The sequence below is a fragment of the Callospermophilus lateralis genome, chromosome 3 (assembly GCF_048772815.1).
Source record: "Callospermophilus lateralis isolate mCalLat2 chromosome 3, mCalLat2.hap1, whole genome shotgun sequence".
Classification (NCBI taxonomy): Eukaryota; Metazoa; Chordata; class Mammalia; order Rodentia; family Sciuridae; genus Callospermophilus; species Callospermophilus lateralis.
In genome coordinates this window covers 36905914-36923857 of record NC_135307.1, presented here as the reverse complement: position 1 = coordinate 36923857, position 17944 = coordinate 36905914, and the positions used below count along the sequence as shown (strand labels likewise).

Genomic DNA, 17944 nt, shown 5'->3' with positions numbered 1-17944 from the left:
GAGGATATATCAAGGAAAGGGAGATTCTGACAAAACCAGTCTAACATGATTCTTGTTAAAGATAAACCAGGGTTACCAGATATCACCTGGGGGTAGTGATAGAGGATGAGGGACCTAATAGTATATTGCAACTGACTAGATATGGAGGGGAAGGGATTCTTGCTAAATTGACTTAGTAGGGCTTTTTGTGAAAACTGGATTTTACAAGTACAAAAATAAGCCTAAAAGAAGATTCATAAGTCTGACTAGAGCTGGAGTTGTGGCTCAGCAGTAGAGCACTCACCTAGCATGTGTGAGGCCCTGGTTCAATCCTCAGCACCACATAAAAATAAAAAAGTAAAATAAGGTATTGTGTCCAACGACAACTAAAAAAAAAGTCTGACTGAAGTTTGACCAAGCAAAGCATCTTCATGATAGCCTCAGTCCCAAAGCACTCTCTGCTTTTTGGTCTCTAGAGATTTCCTTTATTTTTCTGGATAACCTCACAATGCATTCAAATGGAGGTATGTTAAATTCTATCCAACATATCCAAGAATTTTATATTTGGAAATGTTTCAGGATTACTGTAGTGTTCCTTCCACATGTTATTCTATTATCACTCAGCTTGCAATAGTATGGTGAGGAAAGACTAAGTAGGAATACCTATGAGAAGCCTATTACAAGAATTTAAAAAAGAAGAATAGCTGGAATGAAGGTTGAAGTGGTTGATCTGGGGGATATTTAGTAAGTAAAATCAAAGGTTTTCAGGCAACCAAGAAGAGATCTTCTATAGGAGTCAAGAGGTCAGAGGACAAATCTGAATTGCACAGGAGATTTGGGATGGGGGAGCTATTGTAAAAAACTAGTAACTGAACTCAGATGTAGATATTTGTGAGAAAGCACAGGATGGGTAAAGAAGTCCTAAGATCCAGCTCTGAGGAATACTAATATTTTAAGAATTTAAAGGAGATAAAGCAAGCAATGGAGACTGAAGAGTTAACAGAAAGGCCCAGAAGAAAGTGTGCTTTTTCAGAGAGGTAAGGGACAGCATTTCTAAAGAGAGAGAAGTTGGTAGGTGCCCAATGATTCTGAGAGGTCAAGAAAAATAGTCAAAACTAGGCGTTAGATTTGGTGACACATGGGAAAATTGTGTTCTTGGAGAGGGGAAATGAATGGCAAAGGCAGAAAACAGACCGTGTATTGTCAAGTACAAAATAGAAAACACGTGTATGTCTGCGTTTGGCCGGGGATTGAACCCAGGGATTGAACCCAGGGATGCTCCACCATTGAGCTATATCCCCCATGTTTTGTTTTTGTTTATTTGTTTGTTTGTTTGTTTGTTTCAATTGTCCAGGCTGGCCTCGAATTTGTAATTCTCCTGCCTCAGCCTCCCCAATCGCTGGAATTACAGGCTTGTGCAATTGCACTGGGCGGAAAACACTTTTGAGCAGAATAGCTATGAAGGTAAAGAAACAGAAGATGGGCCAGAGAAAACAAAAGGCTGGAGTGGATCAAGAATGAGAGGAATTTTGTAACTCTTCAAATACGAGACCAGAACAGTGAGAAGATAAAATAGGACGAGTAGAAAAAAAATCCCTATCAGCGGGTGTATTCCTGACCCACCTAACCAACCGGATTTGCAGACGTCTGCGGTTTCAGTAGTTTTGAGCTTCAGGTCTCAGTTTTTATTGGTTTCTTTGGGCGATGGGTGAGATTGAACTTCCTTCCTCTGCCTCTTTCCCCGCCCTACGCCTCCCGGTAAAATCCAGTGTCTATCTTTGTAAATTCTTCCGGGTTGCTGGGCAGGGCCACGCCCAGTCTCGACCCTGTCAGCTCCCAATTGGAGCGCGTTTTCTAAAATACGCATGCGCAGAGGGTCATAGTCGCGTCAAGGGAAGGAGGGGGAGCTTTAAATCTTGCGCAGGCGTGTTAGGATCTGATCGCTATGCGGGTGCTTGTGGGTGAGGGAGGGAAGAAAGGGAGAGTCGGGGGTGGCTTACCAGAGATGGAGGGTTGGGAGGCCTTGCCGAAAGGGCACAGTTTCCTCCACGAGCAACCTGACCTTAGTCTCCTAGCCCGAAAAGCCGAACCTCCCTGACCCCTGTGACCTGTGTCTCCTGTCTCGAGGGGAGAGGAGGGGAAGCAAAGCATCAGCCTTCATCCCCGAGGCTTAAACAGTTTGTATTCTCTGATCAGGTGGTGGAACGGGCTTCGTTGGAACAGCCCTAACCCAGCTGCTGAAAGCCAGAGGCCACGAAGTGACATTGGTCTCCCGACAGCCCAGACCGGGTCGGATCACGTGGGTATGCCCAACCCCTAGAAACTCGGTAGGGAGGCAGTTTGTCAGCACTGGGCGGGACCGCAGGCACTGTGAGCTTTTCTCTGACAGGATGAGCTTGCTAGATCTGGGCTGCCCAGCTGTGATGTCGCTGTCAACCTGGCCGGAGAGAACATCCTCAACCCTCTCCGAAGGTAGTTGGGTCCCTAAAACAAATAAAATATCCCCAGAGCAGAAAGAAGAGAGGGTACAAAGGAACCCTGTAAGCTGGGACTAATGGAGCTGTCAGAATGAGAACTGAAGATATACTATTCATCCCATCCCACTCCAAGTCTATGCCCACCTGCTCCCCTACCCAGTCAGCCAGTTGATTTAAGTTCTCACGTATAAAATGCCCAAGGAAGATATGTCTTTTCCACTTTCAGTACACATGAACCATTTTTCTTTAGCCACATGCAGGATTTTACTAGAAATTGGTATAGAATAAGTCCCAGAGACAAGAGAGGGGAAGATGTGTGTATGTATTTAGTGGCTTTTCATTTCCTCTTATTTTTCCTGCAGGTGGAATGAAGCTTTCCAAAAAGATGTTCTTAGCAGCCGCCTGGAGACCACCCAAATGCTAGCTAAAGCCATCACCAAAGCTCCACAACCCCCCAAAGCCTGGATCTTAGTCACAGGTGTAGGTATGCCCCTAAATCACCAACCTCTTACATTAGCCAAGGGAAATGCGGTGCAGATTAAGAGGGTAGCTCAGCCCTTGTAGCTGTATACACCTTGGAGAGCTGCTCATTCCCAGATATGGTAAATTCTAGGCCCTGGATCCATGCATGTTTCTCCTGACCTGTGTCCTTTCACTGAGAAATGAAGAATCTCAGAGAAAGAGGGGGAATGATACCACTGCTAAGGCCAAGGAAAAGCCCACCTCCTCCCAAGTCTCTTGCTTTTCATACCAAAGTTCTTTAGGAAGAGCTCTTAACTGTTGTATTTCATTATAACATACATACCAGCCACAATTCTAAGTGTTTTTATACATATTACATTGTTAATCCTCACAACAACCCTATGAGGTAGGTACTATTATTTCCATTTTTAAAGATGCAGAAATTCCATACAGAGAGGTTAAATAATTTGTCAAAAGTCAGAGCTGAATTAAAACTCAGGCAGTCCCATGTATTCTATTCTTAACCACTATTATGCTAGCAGCCTCTGAGAGTAGCCCTGCAACCAAAGTTGAGAGTTCTTCCAAGCAGGACCAAGTCAGGTCATAAAGAAGCTCAAGGGGAAGGTATCCATGGCTTTCTTCTCATGGGGTCTAATAGGAGAAGCCAAGTGGAGTCTTGGCTGCCTAGTCTAGGACTAGGCAGGAAAAAGACACCCAGAACAAATAAGTGCTTTCCAACAGCTTACTACCGTCCCAGCCTGACTGCAGAGTATGATGAGGACAGCCCAGGAGGGGATTTTGACTTTTTCTCCAACCTCGTAACCAAATGGGAAGCTGCAGCCAGGCTTCCTGGAGATTCTACACGCCAGGTGGTGGTACGCTCTGGTGAGAACCAAGGGCCTGGGTCCCAGACAGGGTGGAATGACTTCTCTAGGCTTTGGGTAGGGAGGATATCCAAGGAGCTAAATTTACAAAGAGAGTATGCCATCACTCTCATCAGTCTGCAGAGGGGAGAGTAGAAAGTCTAAGGAGAGCCATAACCCTCAACTCTTATTATAGAACTGGGTCCACACGGGGAGTAAAGAAGGGAAAACTGAGAAATGGGAACAGCATTCAGGCTGCTTCAAGGCTGAAAGGACTCCCTATACCATCTCTCTTGCCTGTTCTAGGGGTTGTGCTAGGCCGTGGAGGTGGTGCCATCGGCCACATGCTACTGCCCTTCCGCCTGGGTTTGGGGGGCCCCATCGGCTCAGGCAACCAGTTCTTCCCCTGGATTCACATCCAGGACCTGGCAGGAATCCTAACCCATGCCCTTGAAGTAAATCACGTGCAGGGCATCCTGAATGGAGTGGCTCCAGCCTCCACAACCACCAATGCTGAGTTTGCCCAGGCCTTGGGCACTGCCCTGGGCCGCCCAGCCTTTATCCCTCTCCCTGCCACTGTGGTGAGAGCTGTCTTTGGGCAAGAGCGTGCCATCATGCTGCTAGAGGGACAGAAGGTAGTTCCGCGGCGAACACTGGCCACTGGCTACCAGTATTCCTTCCCAGAGCTGGGGGCTGCCTTGAAGGAAATTGTAGCCTAAGTAGGGAGGTGCATAGCAGGGGCAGAAGCCCATCCCTCAGCAGAGGCTTCCTGTGAATTGGCTCAGGTGGTCCTCTACTTGAGTTTAAAAACTCTCCAGACTCAAGATTATAATCTCATCAAGTTAGGACCTTAACTATTTCCACTCCTTGTAAAAGAATTTCCAAGTTTGGTTTATGTGCTACATTGTTGTCCCAGTTCTATGTAGAAAACGCTCTGTAGTTTTGGCAATAAAGATAAATTATCTCTCTAGCTTCTGCTCATCTCTTTAACCTAGATTCTCCTGGAATTTATTTCAAGGACTGTCACCCCAGATGATTCATTTCTCTACATAGTTTTGAAAGTTATAATAGGCAACATCTCTCCTCACCTTTTCTCTTCTTGGTCCCTCAGTAACCAAAAAACCGGGTCACAGTTCTGGGGCATGAAGTTATGATGAAAGTAGAGATTAGAAGACAAGAGAAATGATAATCCATTTCCAGTGAGTTTTGTGGTCATCCTGCACACCCATTCAGAGTGCCATTAGGATGCCAGCAGAGGAAGAAATGAAGCCCCCTTGTAGGGCAACCTCCAACCTGTGTCATCAAATGGTGAATTAATAAAAGCAATCACATGTTGGTCCCAATTTATCAAACTTCAGTAGAACACGAAGTTTAGGATTTGCCTTTCAACTAATGGGGGCCACTTCATTCTACCAAGGCCTTCAGCACAAAAGGGTAGAAAATACTTCTGTCCTCTGGGTATTCTCAGAGTCATAGAAAGTAAAAAGGGCAGAGAACCAATCACAAACAACAAACTTGACCCTATTAGGAAGAAGTAAATCCCAAGTGTTCATCTAGTATCCTTCTAATCTACCTGAATTTGTGATATCTGCTACAGCTTAACCAGAAGTAATCCTCCCAGCTCCCAGTTTGGACCGTATTAACCCATCACCTCCTTTCTTCCCAGGGCACTGTAGATTGTCTGAGTCATTGTTACTTCCCTAACTTCCCTGCACAGGTTAGGGAGCCGTGCAGCCACAGGGAAACACACCCTAGATTTTGTCTAAATACTTTTTTCTTGAAAGAGCTTTCCTCCATGATCTCATTTCTCCTCCCAACAGGTAGTTTACTTCTGATTTGCAGGCCAAGGTCTCCAACATACCTGCTCCTAGCATGAGTCAATATAAATAATATAAATCACCACTGGGGACACAGGCAGACACTGGAGCCTAGGGACCCTTCTCCCTCATTCTGCTCCCCATGCAGTACACAACTTCCTGTGCCAGTCAGGAAAGCAGAGTGAGCCTAAAAAAGGTTCTTATTCAGGGAAACTGGGGGCCCAAACAAACAGAACTCAGGTAACTGTCTTATCTTTTTATTTGGTCTTGGACTCTAGGAAAAGTTGACTATTATTCCTGGGGGAAGGAGCAGTAACATAAAAGCATAGTTTAGGCTACACTAGAAGACAGACTACTGATTAATACTGTCCCCAGGAGGAATGTGCTGCCTTGCTGGGAGAAAATGCCCCAGAAGAAGAATTCAAACAGATACAAGGCACTGTCCTGTGGGAATCAGGATGGAAAGAACATGTTATGATGGACAGTGGATTTGGTCTTGTGGCCAATCAGATCCTTCCAACTCTGATTCTTCAGTTTTCATTTTCTAAATAATTGGTTCATCTAATAAAACTTTCATAGCCCTCCCACCTCCACACATACACCAAACAGAACTGTGCCTTACTTTAAGCAACCTATGTCTTCCATAAAGAAAACTTTAGGGGCCAATCACATCTACATTGTCATTGCACAGCATGGCTTCATCAATTTGGTGAATGCTGTCAACATTTCAGCTAGAGGATCTAACTGGGCTTTTTGACATATATACTGTAAACAAACCCTTGAATACAACAGGAGAGCTGCCATTTATAGGAACCCTGAGAGTATTTCAGTAATGCAAACAGTCAGTCCTAATTGAACTATCTTGTAAATGTGGACTTTAAAGGTTGCCCAAAAGGGATGCAGCCATTATAGGGCATGTTATACAAGGACACAGTGATAAAATCTAGGGCATGGACCCTGGACATGGAGGACCCACATCTCTGAAAGTGAGGTTTGGTTAGGGAGCCTGTGCAGCCACAGGCAGACATACCTGAGACTTTGTCTAAGTACTTTCCTCCAAGGAGCTTTCCTCTAGGATCTCATATCTCCTCCCAACAGGTAGTTTTACTTCTGATTTACAGGCAGAAGTAAAAGCCAAGCAGCTCAAGGTCACAGGCAGGCATATCTGGACTGGAAACCAGGTCTCCCTCTGCCTTTGTCACCAGCTCATTGCTACTTCCCTACAACCCAATACTCTATAGCCCCTCCAGGGTCTAGCATTCCCTTTGACACTCCCAGGAGACAGCCCAGCCAGCAGAGCCTCCTGTCCTCTGGCCAACCAAAGCAGCAGCAAGGGAGAGGAAAGACTCAGCTTTTTTGCCACCTCTGGCCCACCCTAGCCTCTGCCCAACTCAGCCACAGTCCCAATCTCCAGGATTTACCCTTTCTTGAAGCCCTGTGTTAAAAACAAGGTTGAAAAGTTAAAGCTGAGTAGACCTCTTGAGAGCTGGCTGTGGTCTTCTCTTGACATTGGGTCAGTTTGTGGATCTGCCCCCAAAGGGCCCAGGCAAGAAATGTCCCTCACTTACATATTCTTCCCCAGTGCTTCCCTGAACCAAATCACCAACCCAGAGTAAGCCTGGGTCAGAGTATGAACAGCAGAGGGACTCTCCCAGAAGGTGCTGCGCTGAGGGAGGCTAAACAGGGCAACAGCCACAAAAGCAAGTAAGGCTCAAAAGTTGAGACCAAGCAGGGCCTCAGACAGTTGGTTGATGTCCCTACAGTATGGTTCCCGCTGCAGGATGAAGTCCACCTTGTGATCCTGACCCCGGAACACCTCCAGCAGCTGGCGCCGGAGCCTCTCGGTCTCCCGGGTCTTCCGAATGCCACCACTACCTTTTTCCTCTTCCCTCTCCTGCTGCTGATTACCATGTTCTGCAAAGGCCCTGGAAGTATTCTGAGCCTTAGAAGATCCCTGTTTCCTGGGAAGAAGCAGAACAAAAAGAGGTGATGAGCATCTAGAGGAAAAGTAGCCCTCAGTGCGCCTCCTCCTCTTAACTAGCCTGCCTATTCCTGACACTGGAAGAACAATTCTTAAGTTCCCTAAACTGACCACTGAGTGGCAGTATCAATCCACTTCTGAAAGGGAGATAGACCCTTTACAAGGTGATCCTGGCCATTAATAATGTAGTTCTAGCCCTAAATTAACCACTTACTTAATGGTCCAGCAGAGAGCATGCTGAATACAACTGACTATTAGTACAAACAACCATTTTCCAAAGAACTTCATCAAACACATTGACATTCCTGAAACAGGAGCTTCCCTCCCAACCAGGACTTCTGTGTCAGGATTCCCTACTGAGGTTTTATTTATTTATTTATTTTAATGATTTTTTTTTTTTTTTAGTTGTAGTCACAATATTTTATTTGTTCATTTTTATGTGGTGCTGAGGATCAAACCCAGTGCCTCACACATGCGAGGCAAGCACTCTGTCACTGAGCCACAACCCCAGCCCCTTACAGAGGTTTTAAAGGCCATGTGCAAAGCAATTCAAACTACTGTAGAATGAAGCTGTCCCAAACTGAAGTCACCCTCCCACTCAAGTCTCCAGGTCTGCAGAGAGAAGAGAGCTCAGAGCTGCTGGCAGGGAGTCTGGGGCATTACCTGGCTGGCTTCTTCAGGAACTCATCCAGGGTGGGGCCATTTCGCCCCAGTGGGTCATCAGGAACCATGAAGTGGTTTCCCACAAAGGTGAAGGGCAGCAAGCTACATGAAGAAGAGAAAGAATGGTCAGAGAGAGGCCCTTATCCACCTTCAGAGAGCTGAGACCACCACTACCAGAATCTCCGGGCTATCATCCTTTCAGGCAATTTCAAGCCCCTTCCCAGAGTTCTCACCCAGTGGCCAGAGGAGAGCTGCTTTTAGAGAAAGGTCTGAGTCCGTGCCCTAGTCTCAAGGGAGAGCTCCCTCACCGCTCTCTGATGATTGCCATCCACTTGTCAGACTCCTCTGCCAAGTCCCGGAACTGGTCATTGGAGACAATGATCCCGTTGGTCTCTTCTGCCAGCTTCACCATGAACCTGTCTCAAAAACCATGGCAACATTCCAGGAGTCTTCAAGGCCCAGAGTATTACCAATCCCTGTGACTTACTTCTGGGGATGGAGAAATGACATCCCTACCTCACACTGACCGCTACAGGTGACTTACTGGATACAGGTGTCATGGGTTAGAGCAGAAATAAAGATGAATCCTAGGTGGTCCCCCAACAGCATCCCATCCACTAGCCACAACCCTTCACCCAACACTTTGTGCCTCATTTGTAAGAGACAGATCTGGTACTGACTCTGTCTTCCATCCTACCCAACCAATCACTTAAAAATCCACTATGTTCAACCTCTGAAAAGCCCTCCACTCTGAAAGCCCCCTTCCTTCCTTACCACCTTAGTAATTCAGATGTTACAGGTGAGATACCACATAGCCTCTTCACCATTCACCTACCTCTCACCCTTCACCACCCTCCTGGTTCGCCTGCCCTCCTGCAAGAAAACATGCTCTTTTCCTGTACAGAGCTTTTCCACACCTGCCTTCATCTACTAAGTCCACATGCTCAGGTCTGGCAGCTAAAGCCCTCTAGAATCCAGTTCTACAGCACCCTCACAGACTTCTCTCTCCCATTATTCCCTGATGTGCCCTCAACTCCAGTCAAAATCAATTATCAGATTACACCCTGCTCTCTAAACATGGCCTGCACTGTCTCTGACTTCATGTTTCTCAAACCATTCCCTCCATCTGGAAAGTGTTCCCCAAACCTTGCTGATAAACACAGTCACCAGGGGAACTTTAAAAAGGTAAGCCAGGCATGGTGGCACACACCTGTAATTCCAGCGACTCAAGAGGCTGAGGCAGGAGGATTGCAAGTTTGAGGCCAGCCTCAGCAACATAGCGAGGGCCTAAGCAACTTAGCAAAGACCCTGTCTCACTAAATAAAAAATACAAAGGGCTGGGGATATGATTCAGTGGTAAAGCACCCCTAGATAATATCCCTAGTACCAAAAAAATATCGATGCCTGGTGTCTCACTTTAGCAATTCTGATCCCATCATGTAGATTCATGTGGTGGAAAGCAGTCTTGTTAACAGTTTTAGAAACCAAGAGATCCAGCCCATCCACATCCTTCTCAACAAACAATTCACAAACTCTCCACTCCTGCAAAACACCAGTCAGAGAGGGCTCCCTTCCTCTGAGTTGCTGTAGTATCTGATTTATAAGTTTCTTTTGGCTCTTTGAAGTCAAGAGTCAGATCTTATTCCCCATGTTCCTTCTGCAGACCATGTACCTAACACTAAGCAGGCAATTAGTATTTGACAGGATTAGGCAGGAGCAATGTCTGGTTCTGAGTTTCTGGCTGGGAAGCAAATTTATGTATAAGGTATACAGATGGTATACAAAAGGTATTTTCCAGTTAAGCACATTTTACTATTATTGCATTACATGGCATATTGTTCATTGTCAGCCTATGCTGTGTAGCACGGTGCTTATTCACTGTTACCAGGAAAAACTCCCAATTTACATTGTTATCTGCCCATCAGGTCCCTACACAACTGCACAAACACATGCCTTTAAAAGTCATTAAAACTGACTCAATTCAGTCTCAATTCTCTTTCAGTGCTGGTGTGGAAAGAAGGTCCCATCTTGGATTCACTGTGAAATCTCAGCATAAAACAAAATTCCACTAGAAGGAAGTGGACTGCCTTTTGTAAAACAGTATTTATTCATAAGAAGTTTTGTTTGTTTGTTTGTTTTTAGGGGGGTACCAGTGATAGAATTTAGGGGCACCTGACCACTGAGCCACACCCCCCAGCCCTATTTTGTATTTTATTTAGAAGCAGGGTTTCACTGAGTTGCTTAGCACCTTGCTTTTGCTGAGGCTGGCTTTGAACTCACAATCCTCTTGCCTCAGCCTCCTGAGTCATGCGTGTCACCACACTCGGTTAAGTTTTGAAAAGACAAAATGTATGATCACCGCAGTTTGAAATTAACTGTTTAAAACTAAATAATATCCTAAAGGACAAAGAGCCTATAGTTGTAAAATTTTTAAACTGGTTAATTAGCTTTCAAATCTGCCCTTTTCCCCACACCATGTATGCATACTGCAGCTGGAATATGCCCTGGATTTAAACTATCTGGCAGTTCTGAGGTCTATTTTTCCTTTGTTAGGGTAGTTCACCATTCTTACCCTTTGTGTCCACAGCTTTAAAACAGAGATAATATTTTATGCAACACATAATTTGGTCCATACAAGGAAATGTGATGGACTCTTGCCTACCCCGTTGAGTGAAGCAAGAACACTACTTTTCTTCTTTTGATATTCATAAGGAAGACAAATGCATGGAGGAGGAACCTGAGCCAAAGAGGTTAATTCACTAAGGTATGGACCTATAGATGAAATCAATGAGAAGTGAACTTGAAGCTCAAATTCAGATCTTTAAATTCTACGTCCTATGATCTTCCTACCATACCAGTTTGTACAGTCCTATTGTTCACAGGCTGTGTTTCTCCTCATATTTACTTTTAATTGTTTACTCTGGTTTCTCCAGAATGTTGGGGGAGTTTCTCTACACATTTGGAAATTTAGCTTATAAAAACACATCTGTCAGCTATTTGTGTCAGTAGCTTTCCCATCTTTCCAATAAACAAGTATTTCCTAGACAGGAAGGCACTACACAAATACAAGATGTCATTCAGGTTGATGAATGAAGAAGGAATGATGAAGGGGCAAACACGGTTGTCTAAGTCTATCCCATCTCAGCTACGGGGGAGGTTTACCTAACCGGTCATAAGAGCACATGGAGGAATAACTCTCTGCCCCTACTCCTGAGGCTTGGAGACAAAGCAAATGGTCAGGAGATTCTCTCTCTCCCTCAACCTCCTACTGGACTCCTTAAATAATCAAAGCTCGGGCAAGGAGGGTAGCAGTACCTGTCGTCATAGGAGGAGATCCTTTTTCCATCCATGACTCGTGAGGGAGTAAGGGAGAGCAAGCTGAGGGAGTACAGCTTTTGCAGGAAGTGACTCTCTATAGAAAAAGAACAAACAGGGTTCTCCTCAAGGTGGAAACAGAGCCAATCCCAGGACACAGATGATCAAACCCAACTCACCTCGAACCTTGGAATCCTTACTGAAGCGCCATTGAGGCACAAAGACGGTTATGTCACGATGGCCACGGTCCCAGAAGTACTGCACAGCAATGGCAATGCCCCGGCTGGAGAAGTAGTGCTGGAGCCCATGGCTACAGGGGGAAACCCAGGTGAGGGGCCTGACAGCCTCACTGCAGTACTAGCCCCTCAGCCATGTCCCCAGGACACAAAAAGATGACTGTATCATCCTCCCTCCCCAACACCAGCCCCACTAGGTACTCACACCATGGCCACATTGCTGCCATCAATGACAATATGGCGGAGGTCTGGCTGGCCAGGCACATTGGCAAGGCACAAGGTGAAAGGATCCTTCAGGGCCTCCTGGAAACGCTGTGTGCCAGTCACTAAGTTGCCCCCACGGGTACCTCGTCTCCCAGGAAACCCTCGACCTCGAGCCACGGCCTGCTGCTTATCTCCCCGGTCTCCCCGGTCTCCCCGGTCTCCACAGGGCCATGGGGGTTCGGGCGCAGGTGGAGGGCTAGGTACTCTTGGAGGTGAGGCATTTCCATTGTGCAACCGCTGAAGAAGGGAAGCTCCCCGGGTTTGAGCTGTCCTCTGACAGGGACCAGGGGCACCAGAAAACTCACCCTGGACACTAAACCCACCTCTTTCCTGAGGTACCCCCTCCTTTCCCAGGGCCTTTCTTTTCAGGGGCCCATCTTCCCCTGTCCCTCCACCTGCTGAATATGGCCTGAAAGCCACTTCTCTGTCCCAGGCCTCTTCCTTAGGCAGCTCCTTCCACCACAAATCCATCTCCTTGGAACCACCTTGTTTCCCTTGATCCTTCTCAATAGTATGACTCCCTCCCTCTGCTCCTTTTGATTCTCTGCACCCCACAGATTCAGGGCGCAACGACTCCCCACCTCCACTCTGGAGAGCCCTGACTCCCCAGTGCTGAGTACTCGGCAGGTCTGGGCTTCTCCCCTGCCATGAGGTTAACACTTGTGGCCCCTGCCCACTGGACGCCTCCTGCACTAGACTCAGAAGCTCCTCCTGAACAGCCAGGGGCAGCTGCAGCAGGGCCTCTGTGTGGACATCCTCCCAGGGCTGCAGCAAGGCAGAGAAGTCACTCAGCACTCCAGCACTCTGAGAGGCTCTGGGGCATGGTCCTGGCTGAAAGTCCCAGCTCAGCCGCCCCACCAGCTCCTCCACACGGCTTTGAGCCATAACAAAGGCCTCAGTTAGGCCACTGATCATCAGTGAACCAGGTGCCTGAGGTACCAGATGGGCTGATGTGCTCCAAGCCAGACAGTCAAGGAAGAAGCCCTGGGCTCCCAGGAAGATGCAGTGTAGTCTGGAGGGGTAGTGGATTTCATTTTGAAGTTCTGGGCTGCAGAGACCCTTCAGGTACTCCTGGAAGGAAATGTCAGAAAAGGAAACTGCTTGAATCTACCCCTCATTATTCCCAAACTCCAGGATGCCTACTATTTTTTCCCATTTTATAAATAAGGAAACTAAGACTCTGATCACAAGGCAGGCAGGTAGTGGAGCCATATTAGAACCCCTGCCTGACTCCAAAGGAAGCAATGTGGCTGGACCTCCCCACCCCCACCCTACCCACATACAGTGACCTCCCACATACAATGAATTCCTTGGCAGGGCCCACTTGCTCAGCTGGATTATCTCTATTCTTCAAAAGAGCACAAATAAGTCCTTGCAGAACCTGAGCTGTCACAGCAGAAATGAAACCAAAACTGAAAACAGAGCTAGAAAGTGCCTCAAAGCTCAGGGACACTGAGGTTGCTAGTGGAATGATGAAGTTTAGATCGTCCCCTGCCCCCTCCTAGAACTCTGCCTCTGTGCAGAAGGGCTCCCTGGGAAGGATCAGGGAAGGGTTCACCTTCGCTCTGCTGACGTTCTCCTTGGGGCCCTCAAGTTGCAGCCAGATGTGAGGGTTCTCAGGGCAGTCCTTAGGGAGGACACTCATTCCCACGCTGAAGATGCGCTCCAAACGGGCCTGCTGCTCCCGAACCTTGTCTTCTGCCTCCGCAGACACCGCAAAGCGGTCAGGGGTTGAGGAACCAGCCCCCAAAGTAGGCATGGCTTCTTCCCCTTGTCCTGGAGGGAAGAAGGAAGCTCAGAGCCTCACTATCCCCTCAACCCAAAACTTGATCTCCCCACCTATATCAAAGATCAACAGGTAGCACCTAGTCACAATTCTGGTAAACAATTGCTAACCAGTATCTGAGTCCTTCTTGGCAGTAGGAAGAGTGTCAGAGTATCCAAACATGGGCCTTCTATCTTCCTAAGAAGTAGTCATGGTAAACAAGGCTATCTGGGATGGGCGGCTGCCCTCTGGAGAATGACCACAGGCCTGAGCAGGAAGGGTGGGGGGCCAGCTCCCGTCTGGAGGTAAGCAGGAATCGAAAGAGTCTCTCTCCTCGGGGTACTCTGCAATCTTCAGGTTTCAAGACTCTTAATGAATCCTCACCAGGGGCTTGTACTGAGCTGTACTCTGGGGCCCCTCTCCTGCCATTTCCAAGGCTCTAGCCACTCCCACTTCTCCGCCTGCCCCATCCCCAGCTGTCCACGCCCCACTCCGTCACGCCACGCGCCCCACCCGGGGCCCGCCCCCGCCACAGTCCCCTGCGGCCTCTGCCCCGGGACAGGCCGTGCTCCCAGTAGCCGCCGCGCGTGCCCGGCTGCTGGCTCCCGGGCGCCAGGGAAGGGCGCCTACCCGCCTAAGCCGCGGGCTCCAGCCTCACGTCCCGCTGGCGCCTCTTGGTACCCCAGGGCCCCAGCTTCGCCCGTGCCCCCAGCCCAGGGGACTAGGGCATGGGGCCCGAATCTGGGCGGGCCTTCCTGGGTTCCTCACCCAACGAGCACCTCGTCTCTCCACCTCTCAAACTATTTTTTGAGTCACTTCCTGGGTTAGGGCGGAGTCAGCCCCGCTCCTCCCCCGACCGCGCCTGCAATGCCCTGGCACGCAGCCCAGAGGCGCGCTTCCTCCTCCCCCGCGCGCGCCGGGCCTTCTCTAGCCACCACCCCGCCCCGCGTCCCCGACTCCGCCCAGTCCTGTCGCCGGCAGTTCTCTAGGCCACTCAGCCTTCTGGCTTCCCTTCCAGCTCTCCTTTGTCTCCCGGCCTTCGGGGTTCTTGCGTGTTCTGCTCATTTGTTTCTTGGGAAAGAGGAATCATTCGTTGAAAGTTTGATCCCTTGGCATGAAAATATGGAAGAACAAAAAGAGAAAGTGACTGGGCCAGGGTCACAAGATTGTGAGACTCTTGGTGCAAGCCCTTTCCATTAAAACAATTGTAGGGAAGACAGGACACCCCTCTCTCCTACTAAATGGAAAGGTGCTACAGGGAAGGGCTGCTGTTTTGTGAGAGGTTTTGAATAGAGGAGGAAAGGAAGGAGCTTTAGAACTGTATCTCACATGTTCACCTATACCTAGTTCTCCATCACCCCAGGTGGAGCCTCCCGTACTAGCCCATCCATAGGGGCCAACCTAGAACTCTGGCTTAGCCTTTCTGTCCTGTCTTCATATCCTCTTCTCCCTCCCAGAACCCAACTGCTGTCACTTCATGTTCTGCCAAGGAGGAGGGAACTGCAGTGACAGCAGGAGTAAACGAGTGGGAGGCAGGACAGAGCTGCAGGACACAGAGAGGTATGGAGAGGGAGGTCCAGAGGCCAGATGACAGTGAGACCCAGAGAGAGGGCAGAGGAGCAGGGTGAGGGGTAGTGAGTGCCCAGGGCAGCAGAAAGGAGGCAGAAGATAAGACACTTGTGAGCTGAAGAGGCACTCAGCCATGTTGGGAGCAAGAAGACACTGGCTGCCATATCCCTTGCACAGCCTGGGGCTGCCCGTAGCCCTGTTGCTTCTGGCCCTGGGAGCAGGGTTGGCCCAGGAGGGGTCAGAGCCTGTCCTGCTGGAGGGTGAATGCTTGGTGGTTTGTGAGCCTGGCCGAGCTGCTGCAGGGGGCCCCGGGGGAGCAGCCCTGGGAGAGGCGCCCCCCGGAAGAGTGGCATTTGCTGCAGTTAGAAGCCACCACCATGAGCCAGCAGGGGAGACCGGCAACGGCACCAGCGGGGCTATCTACTTTGACCAGGTAACCTCCCCTCCACCAACCCTGCACCCCTGTCCAAAGAACCACAAAGACTTGCAATCAACTGTCCAAGCCCACTTTGATGACCCTTCAAGAAAACAACTCCCTACATCTTCCCCTAATGTCGCCACTGATTGTTTCCCTTCCCTTCATACTTACACACACTCCTCCTTGCCCCTTTTACCATTTTTTTTAAATCTGTACATTCCTGTTCACTCCTGCTTACCACCTCTTCTTTCCCATACTCATTGCCCCTGTCCCATCCCCAGTGTTATCCCAGAGAGCCCCACTCTGGCATCCCTGAGCCCCACTCAGCAGGATCTGCTTCCCCCAGGTCCTGGTGAATGAGGGCGGTGGCTTTGACCGGGCCTCAGGCTCCTTCGTGGCCCCTGTCCGGGGAGTCTACAGCTTCCGGTTCCATGTGGTGAAGGTGTACAATCGCCAAACTGTCCAGGTGATCTGAATGCTGGGCCCATCCCCAGCTCTTGAGGGAGGGGAGGGGGCATAAGTGGAGCACCACTGAGCCCTGGGCAAACTCTCCACTGACTTGTGTCCTGGTGGCCAGGAGCAAGCGAGGAAAGGTCCTGCCTACCACAGTGTGGATAATGTTTAGAGTCAAACACTGGCCACCCCTCAGCACTACCAGGAGAGTCCATTAAGCCCCAGGTTCTGAAGAGGAAGCCCTTGGCAAAGTGAGGGTCCTGAGCTAGGGTGTGGGGGATGGATGCTAACTGGGCTCCCCTCCCCAGGTAAGCCTGATGTTGAATACATGGCCTGTCATCTCAGCCTTTGCCAATGATCCTGATGTGACCCGGGAGGCAGCCACCAGCTCTGTGCTGCTTCCCCTGGACCCTGGGGACCGGGTGTCCCTGCGTCTACGTCGGGGGAATCTGCTAGGTGGCTGGAAATACTCAAGTTTCTCTGGCTTCCTCATCTTCCCACTCTGAAGACTCAGATCCTTCGAAGACGCAGCCCCCATCACTGCCTTCTGCCCTCCCCTGTCCCAGTAAAAACATCTTTGGGGCAGGAAAGTGGTTAGGAGAGTGGTTCCCTCAGGTTGTCTATATCCCATCTCTTTGCATGTGCCAAATACCCAAGGTTAAGAATAGAGAAGAGCAGAGTTGGGCAGCTCAGACCTGGCCCTTCTCACAGTCCACCCCTCATCCCTGGTTGCCCTTCTAGTCTCCTGCCACATTTCTTTGTACCTGCAGCTCTAGAATCAGGGCAAGGTCTGGCAGGGAGAGAGATTTGCACTATTTTGCAGTTTTTGCTCCTCCTATTGCCCTATCCCAGCTTCCTACTCAGCGCTATTTGGAGACAGGTGGTGCAGGTAGGCCTGACAGGCTCCTACAGGGACCCAGATGGACCAGCCTTAGAGTACCCTGCAGGCTCCTTCCTGTGAAGAGTGCCAACATCATGGGTCTCAGCCATCACCGTATGGGCTGGGGTAGGAGGCTCAGCTACAAGCAAAGTATGGGGAGGGCCACAGAGCACTCCACAGGGTTCATGAGCCAGGAAGGGGCATATGCCTAGCCTAAACACAGTACATATTTTGCATGTACTGGGACAACTGGCAGGCAGGGATCCTGGCTGTACACTTATACCAGGGCCCAGATGAACTCTGACCCTCATCTTCCCACCCAAGACTTGGGTGTGTATGTTTGCTCTGGCTGAGAGCAAATGTACAGAGCTGGAGATGCGGGTAGAAGGTCACACATGGACCATGGAACACATCTATGACCACATATCCTTTGCCTGACCACCTCCTAGAATTACTCCACCTTTGAAGTCTGAACTTAAGTCACTCCACACTTCAGAGTAGGGACCACCACCTCCTTACTCCAGGGCTCTCACTCATTTACCTTCACTGTACCTATTTCAACCTGTCTCCACTATTTTTCTTCTTTTTAATAATCTGTACTATCTTATGCTCCTTCTTAAGCTTCCTATTACCTGGTATTCTATAATTTGTACCTTCAGCTACTCTCTGACAGTATCATAAGCTCTTGCATGCTCACATTCACACTCACACACACACATATACACCCGTCCCCCACCCATCCCACTATCCCATTGGTCCAGCATGGATGAATCTATCAATATAGTAATTACAGAATGGTAAT

The 17944-nt window shown here is 48.9% G+C and overlaps 3 protein-coding genes across 7 annotated transcripts; 2 read left to right on the top strand and 1 right to left on the bottom strand.

Moving 5' to 3' along the window:
- The first annotated feature begins 1858 nt into the window (after positions 1-1858).
- Positions 1859-4751, top strand: Sdr39u1 (short chain dehydrogenase/reductase family 39U member 1). 2 transcript variants are annotated; one of them, XM_076850120.2, is made up of 6 exons: positions 1859-1940; positions 2176-2282; positions 2369-2451; positions 2819-2940; positions 3660-3803; positions 4088-4751. In XM_076850120.2, the coding sequence occupies exons 1-6, from the start codon at positions 1925-1927 to the stop codon at positions 4498-4500; spliced, it is 885 nt and encodes a 294-aa protein (XP_076706235.1). In that variant the 5' UTR covers positions 1859-1924; the 3' UTR covers positions 4501-4751. The 2 variants fall into 2 exon arrangements, with proteins under 2 accessions (XP_076706235.1, XP_076706236.1); XM_076850121.2 differs by lacking the exons at positions 1859-1940; positions 2369-2451 and having other exon boundaries at positions 2197-2282.
- A 1088-nt stretch (positions 4752-5839) lies between these two features.
- Positions 5840-14606, bottom strand: Khnyn (KH and NYN domain containing). 4 transcript variants are annotated; one of them, XM_076850117.2, is made up of 9 exons: positions 14453-14606; positions 13954-14020; positions 13616-13833; positions 11999-13128; positions 11737-11867; positions 11558-11654; positions 8551-8658; positions 8243-8344; positions 5840-7559 (listed from the first exon to the last, which is right to left on the bottom strand). In XM_076850117.2, exons 2-9 carry the CDS (start codon positions 14003-14005, stop codon positions 7310-7312), a joined length of 2088 nt encoding a protein of 695 aa, XP_076706232.2. In that variant the 5' UTR covers positions 14006-14020; positions 14453-14606; the 3' UTR covers positions 5840-7309. The 4 variants fall into 4 exon arrangements, 3 of the variants coding, with proteins under 3 accessions (XP_076706232.2, XP_076706234.2, XP_076706231.2); XM_076850119.2 differs by lacking the exon at positions 13954-14020; XM_076850116.2 differs by lacking the exon at positions 14453-14606 and having other exon boundaries at positions 13954-14256.
- Positions 14607-15524: 918 nt separating this feature from the next.
- On the top strand, positions 15525-16768 carry Cbln3 (cerebellin 3 precursor). The gene is made up of 3 exons (XM_076848189.2): positions 15525-15824; positions 16156-16275; positions 16571-16768. The coding sequence occupies exons 1-3, from the start codon at positions 15525-15527 to the stop codon at positions 16766-16768; spliced, it is 618 nt and encodes a 205-aa protein (XP_076704304.2).
- The last annotated feature ends 1176 nt before the right edge of the window (positions 16769-17944 follow it).

Coding starts and splice junctions, on each gene's coding strand:
- Khnyn (XM_076850117.2), bottom strand. CDS start 14,005: ATGTTTGGATACTCTGACACTCTTCCTACTGCCAAGAAGGACTCAGAT. Junction 13,834..13,953: donor CAAGAAGGACTCAGATACTG/GTTAGCAATTGT, acceptor TCTTCCCTCCAG/GACAAGGGGAAGAAGCCATG. Junction 13,129..13,615: donor AGAACGTCAGCAGAGCGAAG/GTGAACCCTTCC, acceptor ATTTCCTTCCAG/GAGTACCTGAAGGGTCTCTG.
- Sdr39u1 (XM_076850120.2), top strand. Junction 2,283..2,368: donor GACCGGGTCGGATCACGTGG/GTATGCCCAACC, acceptor TTTCTCTGACAG/GATGAGCTTGCTAGATCTGG. Junction 3,804..4,087: donor CCAGGTGGTGGTACGCTCTG/GTGAGAACCAAG, acceptor TGCCTGTTCTAG/GGGTTGTGCTAGGCCGTGGA.
- Cbln3 (XM_076848189.2), top strand. CDS start 15,525: ATGTTGGGAGCAAGAAGACACTGGCTGCCATATCCCTTGCACAGCCTG. Junction 15,825..16,155: donor GGGCTATCTACTTTGACCAG/GTAACCTCCCCT, acceptor TGCTTCCCCCAG/GTCCTGGTGAATGAGGGCGG. Junction 16,276..16,570: donor ACAATCGCCAAACTGTCCAG/GTGATCTGAATG, acceptor TCCCCTCCCCAG/GTAAGCCTGATGTTGAATAC.